General features: G+C 40.6%; 2 protein-coding genes across 12 annotated transcripts; one reads left to right on the top strand and one right to left on the bottom strand.

The window, feature by feature from the left end:
* Positions 1-518: 518 nt before the first annotated feature.
* On the bottom strand, positions 519-20,325 carry LOC101174124 (tubulin-specific chaperone cofactor E-like protein). 11 transcript variants are annotated; one of them, XM_020709141.2, is made up of 10 exons: positions 14,041-14,116; positions 13,427-13,532; positions 13,018-13,090; positions 10,718-10,857; positions 10,499-10,638; positions 8,419-8,600; positions 8,081-8,337; positions 7,884-8,010; positions 7,689-7,805; positions 519-4,408 (listed from the first exon to the last, which is right to left on the bottom strand). In XM_020709141.2, the coding sequence occupies exons 4-10, from the start codon at positions 10,848-10,850 to the stop codon at positions 4,066-4,068; spliced, it is 1,299 nt and encodes a 432-aa protein (XP_020564800.1). In that variant the 5' UTR covers positions 10,851-10,857; positions 13,018-13,090; positions 13,427-13,532; positions 14,041-14,116; the 3' UTR covers positions 519-4,065. The 11 variants fall into 11 exon arrangements, with proteins under 11 accessions (XP_020564800.1, XP_078786955.1, XP_011482242.1 ...); XM_078930829.1 differs by having other exon boundaries at positions 10,718-12,950; positions 14,013-14,112; XM_011483940.3 differs by having other exon boundaries at positions 14,013-14,111.
* plekhb1 (pleckstrin homology domain containing B1) lies at positions 14,345-20,601 on the top strand. The gene is made up of 6 exons (XM_004076792.5): positions 14,345-15,143; positions 16,969-17,121; positions 18,103-18,205; positions 18,289-18,328; positions 18,404-18,494; positions 20,184-20,601. Exons 1-6 carry the CDS (start codon positions 15,107-15,109, stop codon positions 20,315-20,317), a joined length of 558 nt encoding a protein of 185 aa, XP_004076840.1. The 5' UTR covers positions 14,345-15,106; the 3' UTR covers positions 20,318-20,601.
* The last annotated feature ends 290 nt before the right edge of the window (positions 20,602-20,891 follow it).

Genomic DNA, 20,891 nt, shown 5'->3' with positions numbered 1-20,891 from the left:
AATGAGATTTTTTTTGAACAATAATTCTTCTACTCATTAATTTTCTTAATCCTTCATTAGCTGAACTTTACATTTGCTCAAGTGCTACAAGCTAAACTTTAAAAATCAACAAAGAAAACACAAGGATTCTTTTAAAAAACAATTTAATTTTTAATCTCTCAAAACCGCTAATTTAACTGCCTGAAGGCAATTTAGAAACACTTTCTTTGCATTTTTAAAAGGATTTCTTTCCCCATTTGGAGTTTAATTGTAAACTGTCACAAGAGAGAAGCATCTAAATTTTTTTCTAAAAAGCGTATGATCCATTGGTAAAAGCAGAAAAAAAGTCAAGTTTACCTGTTTGAGAGACGTTTTCAGGCTAGATCGTCTTTCAAATCAAGTTTTCTGGAATAAAAACTTGATGTTGGAGCAAAATGGGTCCTTAAATGAGATAAAACTGTTAAAAGTATTTAAAACAGATGAAATGAGGGACAAATACTGAAAGATAAAAGCCCCGATCCCAAACATTTAGAAGAAAACACTGATGAGAAGGATTTATTTCTTCAAGAGACAGATCATCACACAGCACGGCTTTGTGCAAATTATTATTCAGAGAAACCAAAAAGAAAAATAACACAAAAGCAGTTGAAAGGAGTTAAGACATCTGCTTCCATACAAGTGGAGGATCTTCTTCTTAAACTCTAACTCTGTGTATAACTTCTGCCTTTGGTTTCATCAAAACATTCATTCAGTAAAACAAAAGTCAAAATGACAAATAATCCACATAAAACTCTGAAACATCACAAACAGCAAATAAAAATATTTCAGTCACTCCAACCCCCCAAAAAAGTCACACCAAACCCCAGAAAACACCATCAGCCCACCGATGGAGACACCCAAACACGAATCAATATTTAAACATTTCTCCAGTTCTCTGCTACACAAAGCCAAACGTAACGGATGGAAAGGAGCTTTCGTGGCTCATTATTGACAAATATTGGAGCTTTTTTAGCAAAAAAACAAAAAAAAAAGTGAAACTCTTACAGAAAACTATGAAGAACTTTTTTTTCCCCTCACACATCAGCTTTTAGGAAGAAGCTTTTGGCTCTTCTTCAGAATTTGTTTCCGGCTCATCGCCTCCGACCCAGAGACCGTCCGGAACGTTTGTGGCCCGTGTTTGACACGAGCCGTGAAATAGATTTGAAATGGGGATCCAGCGATGACAAAACACAAAAAGAAACCTGCATCTGGCGAACCATTAGAAATGGAAAACCTCGAAAACTTAAAGAAACTTGTACAGGTGATAGAAAATCAATTGACAGGAGGTTACATTTTTAGAGATTCCAGATATAGATTGGGCCAATGTTCATGTCCGTGTGCGGTAAAAAAAAATGATAAAATAGCCGCAGAAGTCTCGGTGACACGGCAGACAGGGGTCCGGTTTCCATGCAGAGAGGGTCTCAGCGCTCCTCAGCTGCTCCATTCACGCAGCGACAGCCAGAAGACCTGCTGCAACGTGAGAAGGAGCTCCAACGTTACTCTGTCCCAAACCTGAGTCACCCTCAGACCGGCGGGCCGTCCCGACGGATCAGATGGCACCAATACCCCGGCTTTGGGGTTATCCCGGGGCATTCAACTGGACTCTGGGTGACGGGACTCCACAATAGAAACATTATTCTCAACTTAAGTTGAAATAAAAAAAAAAATAAAAAAAAAGAACAGCAAAACCATACTCTAAAAATAGCAGAATATATGCTTGGAAACAGTTTTTTTTTTAAAAATAAACCAACACTAGTTTTTCTTCGTTTTTCACTTTTACTGCTTAAACAAATACTATTTGGATTAGCCATCACCACAAAAACAAACAAAAAGTTCCAGTTCCTAGTTTTGTCATCCCAAACACATTGCATTATGTCTGCCTTTTTTTCTCCTTTATTTCCTTTGTCGTCGTACTCTTCCTTGTCGCAATGATCAGTTTAATTCAATTTAACACAAATAAGCTTTGGCGCACTTTCAAAAACAAAGATCTACCTCATTTCCAGGTGTGCTGGATTGCTGATGACTTCGCTCTACATCACGGAGTCCAACGTCAGGCCTTGAGGGCCGGCGTCCTGCACATTTTTTCAACTCGCCTTATTGGCTAAACCAGTGTTTTTCAACCAGTGTGCCGCGGCACACTAGTGTGCCGTGGGAGATGGTAAAGTGTGCCGTGGGAAATTGCCCTCAATCATTAACTGATCTAAAAACATTTCCCATCTCCAGGAAATCAGCTCTTTGTTCATCCAAACAGGCCCTGATAAAACACTGAGTAGTTAGGAATATAAAAGATCTTAAAATTACTTTTTTCTTTGTGTTTATTTAATTCTATTAAAGACATTTTGATAAGAATGATGTTACCGCGATTTACCTGCAGCTATGACAGTTTGCGGAAAAGTCCCGCCCCTTTAACTGTCTCCACCAAACATTCTTGAAGTCTTAATCACATGTCATCAGTCTGACCAATCAGAAGTGGTTAAAGTATTCACTTCCTTGTTCTTAATTCTGCTGATAAAGTCACTCAGTTCTAACAAAAATACCAGCTAAAGCTCTTCTTTAGCGGTGTAGCTTTCCACCGAATCCGTTGTCAGACCGTGGAACAAGTGAACAATAAAATGAAGCTCAGAGACGCGAGTCTTTCTGCAAGTTTTCGGCAGTTTTCACACTACATCTCCCATGATGCATTGGCTTAAAGGGCCAGTGTCCCAGCGCACAATGAGTTGTCCTTGAGAAACGCCTTGAAACCACAACAAACAAACAGTTTCTAAATTTTCTAATTTAACTTTCATTTCATCTCTTAGAAAAAACAGCCGCAACTTCTTGCTTTTCCGGCCACAATTATCACAAAAATGCACGTGAGATTGCAGGCGGGGGGGGGGGGGGGGGGGGGGGGGGGCTGTCGATCAATACAGACCATGAATTTCTTTTTTTTTTTTTTGGATGCTGGTGTGCCGCGGGATTTTTGTCAAGGTTAAAGTGTGCCGTGGCTCAAAAAAGGTTGAAAAACACTGGGCTAAACACACCTGATCCAGGTGATCAGCAGCAAACAAGGCTGGATTTGAGTCAAACCTACAGTACACGACGTTGGACACGCCGTCCCACACGTCACTCGTCTATTTAGAATTCAAAAGTTAAAGTGCTCACTGTTGTCTCAACCAATCAAACCCCTGCCTTTTTTTGCATAGATGTCTGTTTTTCGGCTTTCTCGACGTTTTCGCCGACCCTCATATCCACGCCGCTCTCCTCCTGGCTCTCTGTTTTGGTACGTTCTAGCCTTAACCACCAGCGCCTAGGGCGGGGATGGGCAACTCCAGGCCCCGAGAGTCGGTGCGTCTGCATGATTTCAACATACCCAAGCCCTACTCGCCACTGATTACCTGGTCCAGGTGTGTCCAGCCAATCAGAACTTGGCAGAGGCGGTTATGATGGAAAACATGCAGGAATGCGGCCCTGGAGGTTTCCATTCCTGGTCTAAGGCTCTGGGGGTTTTCTGTGATGATCCTATGCGTGATGTCACTGGCCCAGAGCCAAACAGCCAAAGTCTATTTATAAACTTAAATGATACATTTTTCATGCACTATTTTTTGTTTTACTAATAAATCTTTAAATCTCTAAGATCTCTCCTTATTAAATAAAGAAGTAAACTGTACTTACAGATTTAATAGCATTTCCTTCTGATGGTAAACGGTCTCTAAATTATTCTCTGTTGCAATTAAAATAACATGTAATATTATTACAGCTAATATTATAACACCTCTTATAGTGAGTTCAGACCACATAAGATTAGAAGTAAATATTGAAGTAAAGTCATTTTTGGTGCCTGTCTTTTTAATTTTTTTTAAATAAAGGTTTTCTTAAAATGTGGCAAATAGAGCCATAAAGTCAGAAGTTAAATAGTTTTTAAATAAATCTTTTTATTTTTATTTTACTTAAAAATAAAAGATAAGCTGGTATTGAATTTTTTTAGTGCATTTTGCACATAAAAACAATGGTGATCCAAACAAAAAAACAGACAATTCGTGTTAAGGTCTTCAATTCTGTAAAATTAGTCTAATCTGAGGAGTTGCAGCGGCTTTTGCTTTTGGGAATCACCAGGATCTCGTCCCCGTCCTGGATGTTGAAAGAGTGAAGGGCCCGGGAGCTTCCTTTCAGCTCCTCCGGTCCAAACACTGAGCTCATTTCTTGGCTGATGTAAATCAGCCGTATCCCGCTGGTTTGAAGCTGCAGCAGAGCTCTCAGCTGCTTTGTGAGGTCGCCCACCGTTTGCTCCAGGCGGAGGTCAACGGTTTCCACCCTGTCGCCGCAGCGCACGTTGACCGTGGTGCAGCGGGGCCTCAGGTCTACCTCCGCCAATGGGGCCAGCTGGCCGTACTTGGATACGAGGATGTGGTACCTGGGAGATGTCAGAGCACACAAAGCACGGTATGCTCAAAAATCCAAAAAGGAAAACACACAATAAATGGAAACCCATTTTTGCTGTAAAAGCGATGTCTATGTTTTTGGTCAACGGTCTGTACATTAGGTCAACCATCTATGTCTTTGGTCAACCGTCTAGGTCTTTGGTCAACCGTCTAGGTCTTTGCTCAACCGTCTATGTCTTTGCTCAACCGTCTATGTCTTTGCTCAACCGTCTATGTCTTTGCTCAACCGTCCATGTCTTGGGTCAACTGTCCATGTCTTGGGTCAATGGTCCGTACATTCGGTCAACAGTCTTTGTATTTTAGCCGTCTTTGGAACATGTTTAAGTCTATGTCTTTAGTCCACTGTCCAAATTTGCATGCGTCAATAGATTGTGTTGTCCCCCTCTGTCAACAGGGGGCGTTGATCGCCTGATCAACACGCCTGATCCCTCTCATATGAGTGAGTGAATTCGGCAACGTCTTTGGTAACCGTTGCTACGGTCGTTACATTTGGTTGTGTGTTGCCTCCTTCAGTGTCAAAAGCACTAAAGTCTCTCATGGACAAAAGGATCGATTTTTTTTTTTTCATGCAGCAACTTGTTTGGTCATTCTTCTCTTTAAATGAGACCACATAACAAAGATGTGTCTTTAAAAAAGGATGCGTTTGCAAAGTTACCTCAAAGATAATCTAGAGCGTGCACCAATGGAGGCATTACTGAGCATGTGCAGTGTGCCCTGTGGTTGAAAAGCATCTAATACGTGTTTAATGTTTACCCGTTGGTACTGAATTATGTTATTATCTTTGGGTCCTCGACAATATGTGGAGACAACATCACATGCCGACCAATGTGTCGACATGGGGAAACGTTATGATGTAACGAAAAGCGCAAAGACTTAGACATGGACCAGTCTGTCAACGACACAACACAGGCGTAGACATGTATCAAAGATATGGACTTTGGAAAGTGGACCAAAGACAGACATTGCTTTTTTTTTGGCAATTTGGTACCTCTCATTTGAAAGGCACTAAAGAACTCCTTGCGCAGGATATGAACAAAATAGAAAAACCTGTTTGACGTGCCTGTGTCTTTCCTATTTCCCCCTTACGCACGTATATGCGTTTGTTTATAACGGCAGTTGGGTCTTAAAGTCTTAAACCTGAGTTGCGGAAGATGCAGCAGCATCTCCTGGTATTACCATAAGAGATATCCATGAGTGGAAAAAATGAGATGGGATTCTCCTAAATCTCTACAAAGTTGGTCTGTCCTTCAAACTAGTCCCTTTAACAGACAGCTGGGCAGTTAAGAGTTTAATTCCCAAAAAAGAATCCATCTGGAGAAGCCGCTAGGTGTTGGGAATGTGTCTTCTGTACACATGTAGAACTTTTTAAGGAGAAGGCTCACTCTTCAAGAAATCTGGCGGACCATGACTGAACAGATCAGAAGAGGGGCACGTGCCCCCGTGAGCAGGCTCCTGTGACGTGGACGGGCACGGCCGCCTCCTGCTCGCCGTGAGAAAGCACTCAGCGCTCCCGGGGGAGGGTTTTTTTCAAGATAAGGACCCAGGAACGCTCAAGTAAAAAAAAAAAAAAAAAACACAGAGAGAAAGGGACTTTGCTCTTGAATCTACTGTCACAGCTGGGTCGGTGAAAGCAACCCCGCTTCTCTCCCAAAACTCCACAAAGCCGATTCCCGACCCCAGATTTCTGGCCAAAAGCTGTGCTCCACTGTGGGAATTCTCCTCTAAGGCCACGGCGCACAAAGTGCCATTGAGCCGCAGTGAGAGGCTTCATTTAAGGAGCACAAAATGCCACTCTGAGAGGCCGTTGAGCTGCAATAAGAGGCTTCTTTCAAACTGATAAGCTTGCTTTAGTGGGACAAAAAAAGCTGAAGGTGATAAAGCATTGTTTGGATCGTCTTCTAAGCCTTTGTTGGTGACTGGATGCAGAAACACCATCGTTTTGAGATGTAGTCCATCTCTCAGCTCAGCTGAGCCTCTTCAAAGATGATTGGTAAAAATTCTTAACCTTGGTTCTATACATCGACAACATTGAAAGTGCCGAAACAGTTTCCATGTTAGGTCGATGTACAGAAGCGATCAGGGGTCCTACGGTGTGTTTGAAGAATCAGGCCCAGCGCGGTGGTCTAACGGGAGCGCGGTGCGATGTTTCCAGAGTTCAAAAATCTGAACTTGAAGTCGACGAACCAACCAAGAAATGAAGGGATGACACCCACTGTCGATACACTGTAGATGTAAAAACATCATGGAGGAAAAGCTGATCATTCTCCTCCAGAGATATTTTTCTTATTTTTATAGAGAGAGAACAAAAAAGGTTCCTCTAATTTTATTATTTTAATTTTTTCCTCCTTCCTAATGCGAGAAAGCAAGTCATCCAACTGGATCACAGAGACACAGTGGTCCCGCTGAAATATTCTATTATAATGAAGTTCCAACGGGTAAACATTTAACATGTATGAGATGCTTTTCAACCACAGGGCACACTGCACATGCTCAGTAACGCCTCCATTGGTGCACGCTCTAGATTGGCCTTGAGGCCAAACAGTTTTGGTACCTACACCAGATCCATCAGTACCAGTACCATCTTGACACTGAGTTGCAGTACCCATCCCTACACATAACGCCCTCCAGTTGTCACGGTAACGCCTGACCTCACACCCAAAACCAACGCTCCGGGGAGAGGAGGAGAAAACCTCAAACCAACATTCAGAAAAGAAAAACACATTCAGATCATTCAAAGGGTGAAGGACTCAAAAAACCATCACCAGGCCCGTGGTTGCTGTCCTCTGTCCACATCTCTCCATCATCAAATGAGATGCTTCAAAACACTCATGAAGGCTGAAAACCAATCCATTCGTTCTGCTTTGACAGTCCAGGCTTATATTTAAAAAAAAAAAAAAAAAAAAGGAATCTACCCGTTTCCTGCTGTATCAGTTTTCCAATCGGAGAATCCGCGGCACAAAGGAGTCATTGAGTAGTGAGAGACTGGTGGTATTGTCTCCCAAAGGTTAGATTCCCTCAGCCAGACAACACACCGACCTTCAGAAAAGCCCTCCACCACATTCTGCTGGGGTTAAGTGGAATGCAGCCCCCTCCTCCAAAATGATATCACACGTGAACACATCGCTGGGACTGTTACTTAACACCTCAGAGGTCAAGTAACCCACCCAGACCTGGAATAACCTTTGAGCCCCCTGCAGAGCGCCACAGGTTCAGTTTTGGGGGCTTTTCCCCGATAAAACCTGTGACCTGTACCTGTCAGAAAGCTCCTGAGCTGGACAGTCCTGGTAGAACCTGATGAAGAACCTCTCGGCGTCTTCCCTCTCCCCTTCGGACACCTTGCTCCCGTTCAGAAACATCACAGACGGCAGCCTGCAGGTGGCAGCAAAGGTCAAATACGACTAATTTAAATACGCTTGACGATCTAAAGAGTGTGGGGGGAGGGGTTACTGCGCGAGGAGGAGGCTCCGCCTCTCCTGGGTGCTGTAGGACTGCAGCAAAGGAATCCCTTTTGCTTTGACCTCCTCCAGCTTCGGGAAGAAATTCAGCCTCTCGATGTCCATCCATTTACTGAGCCCTGAAAAATGAGGCGGGGTCAAAAGAGCGCCAAAGAGCCAACGACCTGCAGCCATCTCGCCTCTCCTGACCAGAGTTGTTGAGGTTGATGCTGCGCAGCTTGGGGAACAGGCCCTCCAGGGTTTTCTTGCTGTCACTCACGGAGCCCACGCTGTTGTTGGCCAGCACCAGCGTGCTCAGGCTGGGGTACAGCAGCCCAAACTTCCTGACCTCTGACCAGTCCTGCAGCTGGTTGTCGGTGATCTGCAGCAGGCGCAGCGACGGGCAGGCGGCCGGCGACTCGGACACCGAGTTGAAGCCGTTCAGGCAGAGGAAGAGCTCCTTCAGTCTGGAGATTTCAGGAGGAAAGTTTCAGATTTTACGTCTGTAGATTTAAAAAAACAAACAAATCCAACAGCGGAGCGCTTACTCGGGCGTGTGCTGCGTAAGCGTGTGCACCGTGTCCCAGCTGACTTGGGTGTTGATGAGAACGAGTCGCCTGACTTTGGAGAAAACGTCCGCCATGCTGGGATTCAGCTGCACACCGCTCAGAGGGTTCATGCTCAGGTTGAGGAAGTCCAGGTGAGGGATGCTGGAGACGATGGTGCCGATCTGTAACAGAGGAACAAACCAACGTAAGGTCGCCGCCTTCGACAGGAGCGAAAGAAAGGGTCGTCAAAACCAGAAAACTGCAGGAAATGAAGGCTAACGAAACGCCGGCCTCAGCTTTGATCATCAAACGGGAGAAACCAACCTGTGGGAGAATGCAACGATTCATTTTTAGGACTGCGGGTCGTTATTTGGTAACGATCCGATGCAATTCGCAAATGAACCCTTGTGCTATCCTATGGGGCCCAGATGACCCCACCCTTACTTTGACGTGTTCTCCCTACCATGACAAAGGTGGATAAAGGTGGAAAGATTTCATGTAATCCATGGACACCAGTGAAGATCACAAATCATTGAAGAAAACAGGTTCAGAGCTCTGTCTGTTACTGTAATGTTAACGTGCCTTGGATAGCACAAGGGTCACGATCAACGATTCACAGATTGAGCCAAGGTTTTTCCCATTTAACCTAAATACGTCTGAATGTTTCCTGTAGGATTGTCCGTTGACTGGATGTGTGAAAACTGAAAATAATATGCATTTATTTATTTATTTATTTATTCATACCTTCACTTAGATCAGAAGCAAGAAAACATAACAGCTAAAAAAGACGCAGATGTTAGATCTAAAGAAATGGTATTTATCCCTTGATAAAATCTCACACTCAAAAGGTTTTTGTCAACTTCCTGGTTAACTTCAGCAGCAAACAAAACAAACATCACCGTCGTTTGGGATTATTTCACAACAAATGCTGAAAATCTTGCTCCAAGCTTTTCTTTCATGACTCTATTCTGATAAACACAATTCAGTTAAATGTTATTCAAATAGTAGAATATGACAACAACAGTCGTCTCAACATTTTTCGCATTTATGGTCAATAATTACATTGCCTGAAGTTTTTTTTTTTAACAATGATAAAGTATGAAATCGAGTATTAGGAAGTTAATACACTTGGCCGGTTTCTTTTTCTTTCAGTCTTACCCTCATAAGTCAGTTTCATTATTTATTTTCTTTTACTCATAAAAACAAAACATCAAGTTTTTTAACTTCAGTCAAAAACTCTGTTTCAAACTATTTTTAATTTAATTTATTTATTTATTTCCTATTTTTTTATTTCTAGGTATTTATTATTGTGGGCCAGTGTTAATTTCTGAAATCCAGAGAGGAAACAAACAAACTAGTGAAATTATTTTTTAAAGCCCAAAAGAAAATTGTCCTCTGGGTAAAAAAATAAATAAAAAAGCTTCTGAAAAAGTTAAATGTTGGTGAGGAAACCATTCAGAAAAATGTGAGGCGTGAAATTATGAACAGAGTGTGTTAAAATTAAACATGATAAGGAATTTCCCCATTTATGTATTTGGTGAATTAGATTTAGTTAAGTAAAAGTCACAATTTAATGAAAACAAAAACCATCATTTAAAGATGTCTTACATATTGTTGGTCTAAAAAAGAAACCATAAAATCTTTAAAATGATATCCATTGGTAAAGACAATGTCGAATGTAGGAAGTGCTTTGAAATCTTTTAATCTGTCTGTTGTTAAAATGAGAAGTTTTAGCTTCTTTTCTGTCATAATTTCATTCATGTTCATTGTTTGAAAAGCAAATGTCTCATTTTTCATGACAGGATGGAAGTCTGGACAATGAGAGAACAGAAAAGTTCAAAAATGTGGGCAAAAAAAAAACAGAGAAGTGCGTAAAAACGATCAAATCTCACCGATTTCCACCTCCTCACAGCTACATTTATCATCACTTTCCCCCCCAAAATGAAACCTTATTTTTGTAACTATTACAAAAATACAGCCCAAAGACTATTATAGGAAATATTTGATAACTGCGGGTGTGGGCAGATGATTTGGGTTTCCAAACCCGCCGAGGCTCATGGGTAACATCATGGAGGCTCACCTCATCCCAGTCGCTCAGCTGATTGAAGGACAGGTCCAGCTCCAACACGTGAGCGCAGACCGCCGCGATGTCCGACCCCGCTCCAGCTTTTCTGATCCCGGAGTCGCTCAGGACCAGAGCGCTGGGCAGGAAGAGGCCGCCTGCAGACAACCACAGCATCCGCCCTCAAACAAACATGGCGCCGCAAGACAGTTTACCCCTTCTGGAAACATCCAGTACCTTTATCGGGAGAACCTGGAGGACTGGGCAGAAACACAACGCCTTGGCCGTAGGGGAAGTTTTCTGGGTTGTACTTTTCACTTAAAACTTGGATGAAGGTGCGAACCTCTTCCTCATCAGAGGACAAATCCATCCTTCCACTGATCAGGAAGAAGAAACATGAAACCAAAGCACAGGAAAACATTGACAGCGAATGACATGATGATTTAACAGCCAAGAAAACAGATGCTTTTGTCCCGCAGCAGCCGTTCAGGACCAGAACCAGAACTTTTTCAGAATTCTACTTTCTTAGTGCGCCTTTGAGTGGAAATTTCACCCCCGCCACATCCTCAAAAACTCACCAAAAATGGTGAAATCATAGTGGGAGAAACCATAAAAAAACTGAAAGGGGACAAAAATATTTTTGGGGCTCAAAACATTTGTTTTGTCCAAAAATTTACTAATGTAACAAAAACACATGTGTCAGGGACATCTAAAGGATGTTTTGAAATTATGGGATGGCAAGAGGATCTATGACTTGGGTGGAAAAGTAGGAAATTTGCAGAATTTTCACGTTTTCGCACCATATGGTCAAAACAAACGTATGTTCGAGCGATCTTCATGAAAATTCATACACACACCACCAGATTAAGGCCACAGCCCCAACCGAAGCTTTGATGACCTTTGACCTGAGGTAAAATCCATCAACGCCTTAAAAACAAGTAATATCCCCTCTGGTATCTTCCATAAATTTAAACTCCTGGAGAATCATTGGGAAGCTACCTGAGAAAAAAGTTGATTTGTTTGTTTATTTTTTTAATTTTGGACATCGTTGCATACTAGCCCGTGTTGATCGCATAATTTTTTATCAGAACAATATGAAATTTTAATACACGAATTGTTGGCTCAAGCGGAACATAGCAATATGACATACGATAAGACTATATAGGAAATATGGGTGAGGTTAACAAAAAGCCTGCGTTGCCCAGGAAATCTAAAAAAAAATTACTTTTGCCGATTCTTCCAAAAACTGACAGACACTTTCGTCACCCCCAGGCGACCAAAAAACCAAATGGTTGCTATGGAGTTAAAACCAGTAGAAAAAAGGTGTGTTTTTTTTTTTGGTTTTTAAACAGGCTACCAGAGGCAGAGGAGGACTGAGGAGCCCCGAAGCAACCGCAAGGGCAGCGAGGGCAGGTAAAAAGGGGGCGGTGGGGGTGGGGGCTCTTACCGCCTGCAGGCCATGCAATGCTGCTTGAGGCTTTAGTCATCTTTGATCCTCCTTTCTATTTGGGAAACTTTCTGCACTTTCTGTCTTAAAGTGCAGATTTAAAAAACATTCTTTGATTGCTACAGAGGTTTTTTTTTTTGAGTTTTTATCTTTTTCTATGATATGGTACTTCCGAAAATCACAAATAATTCTGAAACTGAAATAAATAACAATAAATATAAACCGTAAAGAAATCTGAAATGACCGTTTGAGGGAAGCGTCTGCTGCCCGCGCTCTAAAAGTTAAATAAAAATATCAAAACTGTGTTTAAAACACTAAACACGTAAAACCAGTTGAAGCAGCTGTTCTCTAACAAAAAAAAACACATTAAAAGCAACAGAACCGGTTCTGTTTAACAGAAAACATAAAATAATGTGACATTTTCAACAAGAGGGAGAGTTGCTCTGCAGAAAATATGTCCTAGAAGAAGTCTTTTTGATTTTGGCTGAAAACAGCATTTTGCAGCTAATCCCAGTCAGTTTTTAAATTCATTTTATTTTAACATAATGTAAGCTGGGTTTTTAAAAAGATAGTACATATCTTTAAGCATGTATACATTAAAAAAAAATACTGAAACATATTTCTTTTGTTTTTAGGAAACTGCAGACAGAAACTCACGGAAAACTTAAAAAAAGATTTCAATAATTGACAAAAATTGCCTTAAAGACTTATACAAGATAAGAATTTAAACAAATAATAAAGTGTAATATATAAAAAAGTGATTAATAATCGTCAAATGCAGATTTATTAAAACACATTAAAAGCATAATTTTTTGCTGTTTTCTAAAGATATAAAGTTATTGTAGTAATCTTTGCTCAACAAATAGCTGAAAAGGGGTCCTGAGTTTGCGCCTCATCTGATTTTTGCCTTGAACTTGTGATGACATGATTAAACTCTAGTCTCCTGCAGCGTAACCTCGACTTTCTCTGCTCCTCAAGGCCAGATCAGACACCCACCGTCTGATCGTGTTAAATGGAGCCCACCTGAAACCCAGAAAACTGAGGTTCTTTCAAAGATAGTTTCTCGTTACCCAGATCATCGGAGTCTTACCTCTGATGTAGCAAAGAGCGAATGAAAGATTGTTGTCAACAGCACATCAAAGCAGATCCTTCCCTCTGCATCCCTGTGGGCAGAAAGAGATCCAAAGACTACACCTAATGCACTTTTTTGCAGGTAAACATACAAATGTGTGTGTATATATATGACTGAATAAAAAAAATAATACAAACAAAAATGCTTAATTTCATTTCTCTCTCTATCTATATATCTTACACCCAAAAATGACAGAGAAAAAACTGACAGGTGTGACTGAAAAGCTATTACTATAATCCTGTATGCTTTTGTTCAAGTATTAAAACAACCCACAAAACTAACTTTAATGCTTTATGGAAACAAAAACTAAATCTATTCAAATATTTAGTGGATTTATTTAGCTTAAATGAATTATTTGAGAACGCACCTGAAATTTTAACCTTTGATCAATTAAACGAAGAGGAAGGAAGTAGGTCTTCAAAATAAAAGCCGATGAACTCTCAATAGAAATCACTGCTGCCACCTGCTGTACACTTCCGGGATAACAACAAAAAATTGTATTTTTTTTAAATGCTGTTTTTTCTTCTTCCACAAACAAAAAATAAAGACTAATAAATAAAGCCGAACAAAATCCTGAACTAAAATATTTATTGACACGTGTATACTAGTAATATACCTGCTCTTGCGTCCCTCCTGGGGTGGATTTATTTAAAAAATGCTTAATTTTAAACGGAGTTTGGAAAAGAAGACATGATTTAGCAAAAACAAGGGTCGTTGAAGACATATCGCGAACACGGAATATGCAGCATAAAAAAAGAAATTACATTAAAACATCGCCATCAGGTTTACCGTACGACGATTAGCACAGAAAATAGCAACGATAACGAAGAAATGTTGTAATAAATATTTTTTAGCCTCTTCTCCCTTAAGGCAGAAAGCTATAAACACCAAATTATTGTGGATAATATTAGAATTTATGAGAAATATGTACTGATTCGAGTCGTACTTTGTACCTGTAACGGTAAGTGCTCGAAGACTCACCGTCCCCGAAAACCCTCCTGTTTGTTTTTGTTAGTCCTCGGTTTGTTTGACAGCCTAAAACACGCCCACTCCACCGGATATGACGTTCTTTAAATGCCGAGTCAACATCCGGTTACTGTACTTTCAAAATAGGGAAAAGGACAGGGACGATTTTATTAAACAGAAAATTACAAACTATAGTTTACGCTGTTCTGAATTTAATAAATTGTGAAAATAGGATAATTACTTTAAAATCACCGAAAATAAACCGAAAATCACAAAAAAGAGCTAAAAAAGTTTTAAACCTGAAGCTTTTGCCTATTTGAGTATAAAAGTACTACAAACTCTTCCTGAAAGTCTATTTAAGTCAGTTCTATTTAAATGTTCTTAAGCTCATTAATGAGAAAAGTTCAAGCTCATAATACCTTTTTATGGGGACATTAAACGAATTAAATATTCAATAAAATATTTTTACTCAACAGAAATAATACATCTTTTAATGGTACAACTGCAAATCTAGTAACATCTAATAAAAAATAAAATTAAAAAAAAGGTAGGCGCACCAGATTGCAGTTATAGTTCACTTTGTTATGAAAGCGACCAGAACTCTCTGGCTAAGAAAAAAAAACAATGCTGCACCATTTTACCTGCAGTCACCCAGGCAGGTAAAATGCTCAAAACTGACCCGAGGACTATTATGCTAATCCTCATGTTGTTGATCTGAGGGATTAACGAGTAAAACTTGCTTTAAAACTTCAACATCTGCCATGTTCATCACGTTTAGACTTAAGGAGAATGTCATTTGTGCATTAGAACAAAGTCTTCACAAGGTAGAGGCCACCATGGAAAATAAAGAGACAGATATAGTGAGGAGGGATAATCTGTGAGGGCGTGGTCTCATAATCCAGAAGGATCCTGTAAACCAGTCCTGGTAGGAACCAGATTTATCTGCAAGTGTGCAACGATCCAAGGAGGAAATATCAAAACAAGCACACGTTTGGATCCCATCAGCTGGTAAACAGCGAGACCTTCTTCTGGTCGTGAAGGGGGCAAACAGAAGCAACAGGACGGACAGCAGCTGAGGAACATGGCACTCCTGAAGTCAGGGTGGCTCTGGAGACAGAGTGAGTGAAAAGATTTAAACCCAGACATTTACATTTTAACCCTTGTGCTATCCTAGGCACTTAAACATTGGGAGTTGGGTCATCTAGACCCACTAGACAGTGCTCTGAACCTTTTTTCTTCAATGATTTGTGATCTTCACTGGTGTCCATGGATTACATGAAATCTTTCCACCTTTATCCACCTTTGTCATGGTAGGGAGAACACGTCAAAGTAAGGGTGGGGTCATCTAAGATAGCACAAGGGTCAACACTTCCTCCACGTATTATTCTTTTTCCTCCCCCATGTTAAATGTCAACTTTGTGCCACGTCTGGCAAACCAAAGAATCCGTTTCCAGATCTCTATAAACGATATTCATTTTTAAATTATTTTAAACCTAAAGAAGAAAAAAGTAAAAATCATTTTTTTACTTAAAAACTATATATAGTATAATTACATTATACAAATATTAATGGGGATGATATGATTTATCATAAAGTTCCTAACATGAAATATTTCAAAAACAACATTGAAGGAATTTGTAAAACCTGCAAAGTTATTCTAATGGTAAAGGAAACAAAAAGAAAAGAAAAGCAAAGGTACTAAACTTAAATCAGTTTCTAAATAGTTTAATCCCTAAAAAATAAAGTTTTTCATTACCGTGAAGGGGGGGGGGGGGGTTCTAAGGGCAGGGATGTCAGTTTAGTTTAGTTTGTTTAATTAAAGTTGTGGTATTATCCTATTAAATTCTATGCATTTATGAACCTTTTTGATTTTATGTTTAGTTTACAATTACTGGTACAAAATCCACTGAGACGACTGTTGTGAATTTGGGCTATATAAATAATTGAATTGAATTAACTAAGGTTTAAGGCCCCAAACATCAACATCCCTAAAGTGCTTTGTTAAAAAAGGTCATTGGAAGGATCTAAATTAATCTCCTTTGTCACTTGCATGTTCGAAATAAATGAATGTTTTTTTAAACGTAAAACCAAAGCATCTGGATTTTTCACTTGTAAAACACATTTCATCACTGAGCCTTGTGTGTTTTTTTGTAAGTCTGAGTCCATCTCAGCAGTTCAGTAGGACACAGATGAGCTTGTCCTGATGACAAAACAGCCACTAGAGGGCAGCAGAGAGCACACAGCCTCTCAGTTGGCTGAACTTCATCTCAATATAAAGAAAAATTAGGAAGAAAAAAATCAAATATGTCAGATTTTTTTTTGGGGGCAAAAACAAGTTAAACCAAAATGGTTCATAGATCTGAAATCCTAATACAGACTTAAACTTTGTTATAGAAGATATTTAAAAAAACAGTCAATTATGGGTTATAACTCAAATTTATTTAAGAAGTATATATTTTAAGTATATAAAAACAGATGTTACCTAACTTTTTGTCTTAAAAAAAACAAAAAGGCGGCTGTATTTTGGTAACTCGCAGCCTAATATTCTAACAAATGTAGGTCACCTTTAAAGATTTGTCCATCTGACCTTCATGACTATCAGTAATGCTATAAAAAATTTTTTTTTGAAATTTGACTCAAAAGAGCATATATTTTGGAAAATAAAAGGCGTTCCTGTTATGAAACCTTAGCCTTTATAATCCTTTTATTTGTCCTGGCCCATGTGTGTAAGTGGCTTACAAAAGGATCATCAGTGTGAAGGAACTGTTGGAGAAACATTCAAGAGAAAGTCTGTCACAAGAAACTGTGAGCTGAAGAAAGTACTGGAGGCTTCTAATGCAAGCCTGTGAAAGCAAAAACACTACAGATGCACGAAAGAGAGATCCTACCCTCCCAGTTTCCAGCTCCTACAGCCCCTGACGTTGCGCTGCATCTGCTCTGTAGCTGCGGTGCTGAAACGCTGGAAGCTCAACTGGTGTGACCTCTGGATCGATGGGAGTCTGTGCTTCTACAAGACTGACAGCAGGCGGGATCTGGAGCTGCGCGTCAGCCTCAAGATGAAATGTATCGACGTCCGGTCTGGCCTGGAGTGTGGAGGTAAGGCATGGGGACTGGACTGTCAGGCACTTACAGCCTGGCATGAATGATTTAGTGCCGTTCTGTGCAATAAACCTGACATGAGCTCTGCTTTCACCAGGCCTGGAAATGAAAACTACTCCAGTTTTTCATTTGTTATGGGGTAATTGTGAGAACATTTGAGCAGTTTTTGATTGTATTTAATCAAGAGGCCACTTTATTTTTGAATAATACCATGACTTAAAGGGGGTCTCATCCAGACGAACGTTTTTCTATCGTTTCGCACCCTAACTCACCTATCTTACAAGAATTGATCGCAATAAAGGCCAATTCCAAGGCCAAAAAATTGTGCTTTGGGTATTTTTACCACGTTCTTGGGATATTTTTCTAATGGTGGCAGATACATACAAAGAAAACCGACCTCAAAAACTGCATTTTTAAAAAAAATTCAAATAGTTGTGAATCAGGAGCCGATGGAAAAAAAATGCAGTGTAAAAGAAAAAAAATGTGATGTAGCTATATGCTGAGCGGGCCACAAACTCCCTGCTCCAAGCTCTCAGGAACTGGGAGGGGAATGGGGGGCGGGCATTACCCTGCACCAATGGTCCCGCCTACAAGTCAAAGGCAAATTGCAAATGAACTCCTGCTGCTCTGTTCTTGAAAAGCAAATTTTTTTAGCTGAAAACAGCACAATCACAATTAAAAGACCAGTGGAAACAGATTTAAAATAAGTCAAAAGATGATCAGAGTGGGACTTCAACTGTCGGATTTAAATTATCTAAACTTGGGATTAAAGAAAAGAAGAGCACAATTTCTGTACAACAAGTTGGGGAAAAAAAGCAACAAAAGCTGAATCTGAAATGTCAAAACCTCCCTATAAATGTTCTGACAGGTAACTTTGACTGCTGCTGCTCTGCAGAAAAGCAACCAAACGGATCTCTGTAGAACTCTGAACATGGAGCAGGTACCTGAACAAGGTCTGTATTTTTTTTCTGTCCGTAGGGGTGAATCCACCAGAGAGCAGTCCCAGGGAGAATCTGATGGTGCTTCACTTCAGAGACGGTTCAACGCTCAACCTGTGTGCCAACAGTGAAGACGAGTCTCTGTAGGCGCCTCACCCCGCCGGCTCTGCCCTTCCTCTTGGCCGTTCATCCGTCCATCCCTAACACCTCTACGTTTCTCTTTCAGAGCGTGGAAACTGACGATGCTGGACACCAGGAGAAACCCGGTGAGGCCTCCGTTCATGTTTTCTCAGAAGCAGGAGTGTGATCCTCCCAGTGCTAACAGGAGCACTTTGTTTCAGGTGTTCCAGTACGACCCGTATGACGACTCCTACCAGGCCGTTCCTCTCAACAGCTACCACACCGTCTACATAACTCCAGGAGCAGGTCCAGGTACGCCGCCCTCCATGCAGAATAGTACACAGGCAATGGAGAAATACTTCATGGAGGCCATGCAGACGTTTGAAACACAGAAGTCAAAGAAAAGCATCACTGGTGACGAGCAGCAATGTGCAAACATTTCTACAGCGATGGTAGGGTTACGCAAAAGAAGGAAACGAGTCTCCGGGGTCTTCAGGTTAGGGTTGAACATCAACAAGTGTCTCAGAACCATCCCCAAGCTGATGGAGCCAAAAAAAAAAAAAAAAAAATGGGGGAAGCAGCTTTCTGATGAACCCAGGTGTTCACCAACTCTGTATTAAAGTCTCAAAATTCAGATAAAGTTCTGATTCGGTGTTTACCTAATGTCCTCCATTTATGGTGTACAGATTTTGCGTCGTTGAAGGTTTTAAAAAAAAAAAAAAAAAGCTGCAAGCGGCTTTGTATGGCCCAAAAGAGCCCCCCTCCTGCACTGGATGAGCCGCTGCTGCACTCTCTCCTGGTCATTTATCATGAAAAATGCACTTTTCTTCAGAAGGGCTTCTCTTTTGATGGTAATATCTCGATAGCAGCCATGTAATGTTTTGTTTGCCTCGGGGTGACGAACACTTTTATGTAATTTTTAGAAGAATAAGTAAAAGTACATTTTTTTTTTAACCACACCCACAGTCCTAATATGTTCATATTGTAATTTTTTGTTCAACTTGAACCAAGAATTCATATCGCCTATAATTGTACCCCCCCCTTCCCCCAACCTAGCCTCTTACTGATGCTTAAGGAGTAAAGAGGTGATCGATTGAAGCCTCCTTAGGATCTGATGGGTTCGGTTTAATGTCTGACGCGCTTATAAAATACGCCACAGTCCATTCCGTTATTTTTACGTGTTTATTTACATTTACAGAAATAAATCAGAGGGAGGAAATAATAAGTTGACTTTGTGTGAATTGGGAAAAATGGGTAGAGAAAGCAAAGAAAGCAGTGGTGTAAGTAAAAAAATAAAAAAAATAGTGGTGAACAGAAATAAACAGCCAAGGCTCTCCTTCTCCAGTGCAAATGAGCGGGTGGTTTTCTAACCTTTCATTCCGGTGTTGTCAATTACCAAAATCAGAAAAAGAAAAAAGGTATAACATGCAACACTACTAGGAAAACAAACGGGGAAAGAAACTTATACTTCATTACCTATTTTTTGTGCAAAAAAAAAAAAAAAGTGAAAAGTTGCCAAATTTCACATCTTACCACTAAAGGTCCTGTGGCCATCCCATAATAATTTCAAAACTTCCTTTGAATATTCCCGACACATGTGTTTTGGTTTCGTTTGTAGAATTTTGATAAAATTTTTTGAGCCTTGTAAGAATTTATGGAGCCCCTAAAGGGACATGGACATTAAAAAGAACAAACAAGTAAATTAATAAAAACGTCCCTTTAGGAGCTCCATAGATTACCTCCCGCTGTGATGTCACTATGCCGTAATTCCTTTTTATCAAGTACTAGGTTAACTTTGAATAGTTTTTGAGTGACATTTTTGTTCAAACATGGAGTAAGAAAGAATAATTTAAATAGAAAAATAAACAAATCTGGAGCAGGACGGTGAAGGGCTAAAAATAAGTGTAAAATTCCTCACTTTTGTCATCAAAGTGCCAGACGTTTGTTGGTTAGAATAAATTGAAGAGCCACATTCAGTCCTGCTTTTCTTTTTAAATCAAGGAACTCACCAGGTGGTGGTTCAGAGGGATCCATTTGATGGAGTTGTGGAGAGCGTGGCCCTGGGTCTGCTAGCGGGCGTGGCAGCAGGGGCCGCCATGCGATCCTTCCTCTGGATGCCCCTCTTCTTCTGCTGAGAGGTTCGGCCCCCCCACGCCAAACCTGTAGACCTCGTTCACGTCACCTGACATCGCAGACTCACTTGGAGGATCCCGATTACCTCTAAATCCAAAGCAGCTGTTTGCGGCCTCTTTCTGCTTGTACATATCTGACATCATCACTTGTAAAGCCTGAATTTTTCAGTGACATTTTGCACATTATGAGCTGAAGAATCAGTGTAGTTTGCATTTTTGTTAATCAGTACACTAGAAGTTGCTGAAATAAAGCATAACTTTGCTTCCTCCATGAAAAAAAAACAAAAGTCTTATTCTGCTTGGACACAATCCAAAGGCGGCTGCATCCTTTCAGCTGATTGGCTGGAGCCTCTGGTGTGACGCGACCTTCGGCATGAAAACCTGCGAATGAATGGTGCCGCACGAATTTAACACGGAGCACTCCAGAAGAAAAAACACAAGCTCTACCTTCACATGAGGTCGTTTTGTAGAATTATTTTCAGGGTCAAACAGCGAAGCTGGAGCGACTCCATCACCATGACAACGGAAAACTCCACATGCAGAGGATGAACACAGAGCAACACTTTGTTTAGAAAAT

This window comes from Oryzias latipes, chromosome 14 (genome assembly GCF_053564925.1).
Source record: "Oryzias latipes strain Hd-rR chromosome 14, Olatipes_Hd-rR_3.1".
NCBI classification, from domain to species: Eukaryota; Metazoa; Chordata; class Actinopteri; order Beloniformes; family Adrianichthyidae; genus Oryzias; species Oryzias latipes.
This window is presented reverse-complemented; position numbering and strand designations above follow the sequence as displayed.

What these genes read in the sequence shown, in the direction of transcription:
- LOC101174124 (XM_078930827.1), bottom strand. Translation starts at nt 10,901, where the DNA reads ATGTTTTCCTGTGCTTTGGTTTCATGTTTCTTCTTCCTGATCAGTGGA. An exon ending in CTTACGCAGCACACGCCCGA is followed by an intron (nt 8,338 to 8,418) that starts GTAAGCGCTCCG and finishes TGAAATCTCCAG; the next exon opens with ACTGAAGGAGCTCTTCCTCT. An exon ending in GCTCAGGAGCTTTCTGACAG is followed by an intron (nt 4,409 to 7,688) that starts GTACAGGTCACA and finishes GACATCTCCCAG; the next exon opens with GTACCACATCCTCGTATCCA.
- plekhb1 (XM_004076792.5), top strand. Translation starts at nt 15,107, where the DNA reads ATGGCACTCCTGAAGTCAGGGTGGCTCTGGAGACAGA. An exon ending in AGGGTGGCTCTGGAGACAGA is followed by an intron (nt 15,144 to 16,968) that starts GTGAGTGAAAAG and finishes TCTGCTCTGTAG; the next exon opens with CTGCGGTGCTGAAACGCTGG. An exon ending in GTCTGGCCTGGAGTGTGGAG is followed by an intron (nt 17,122 to 18,102) that starts GTAAGGCATGGG and finishes TTCTGTCCGTAG; the next exon opens with GGGTGAATCCACCAGAGAGC.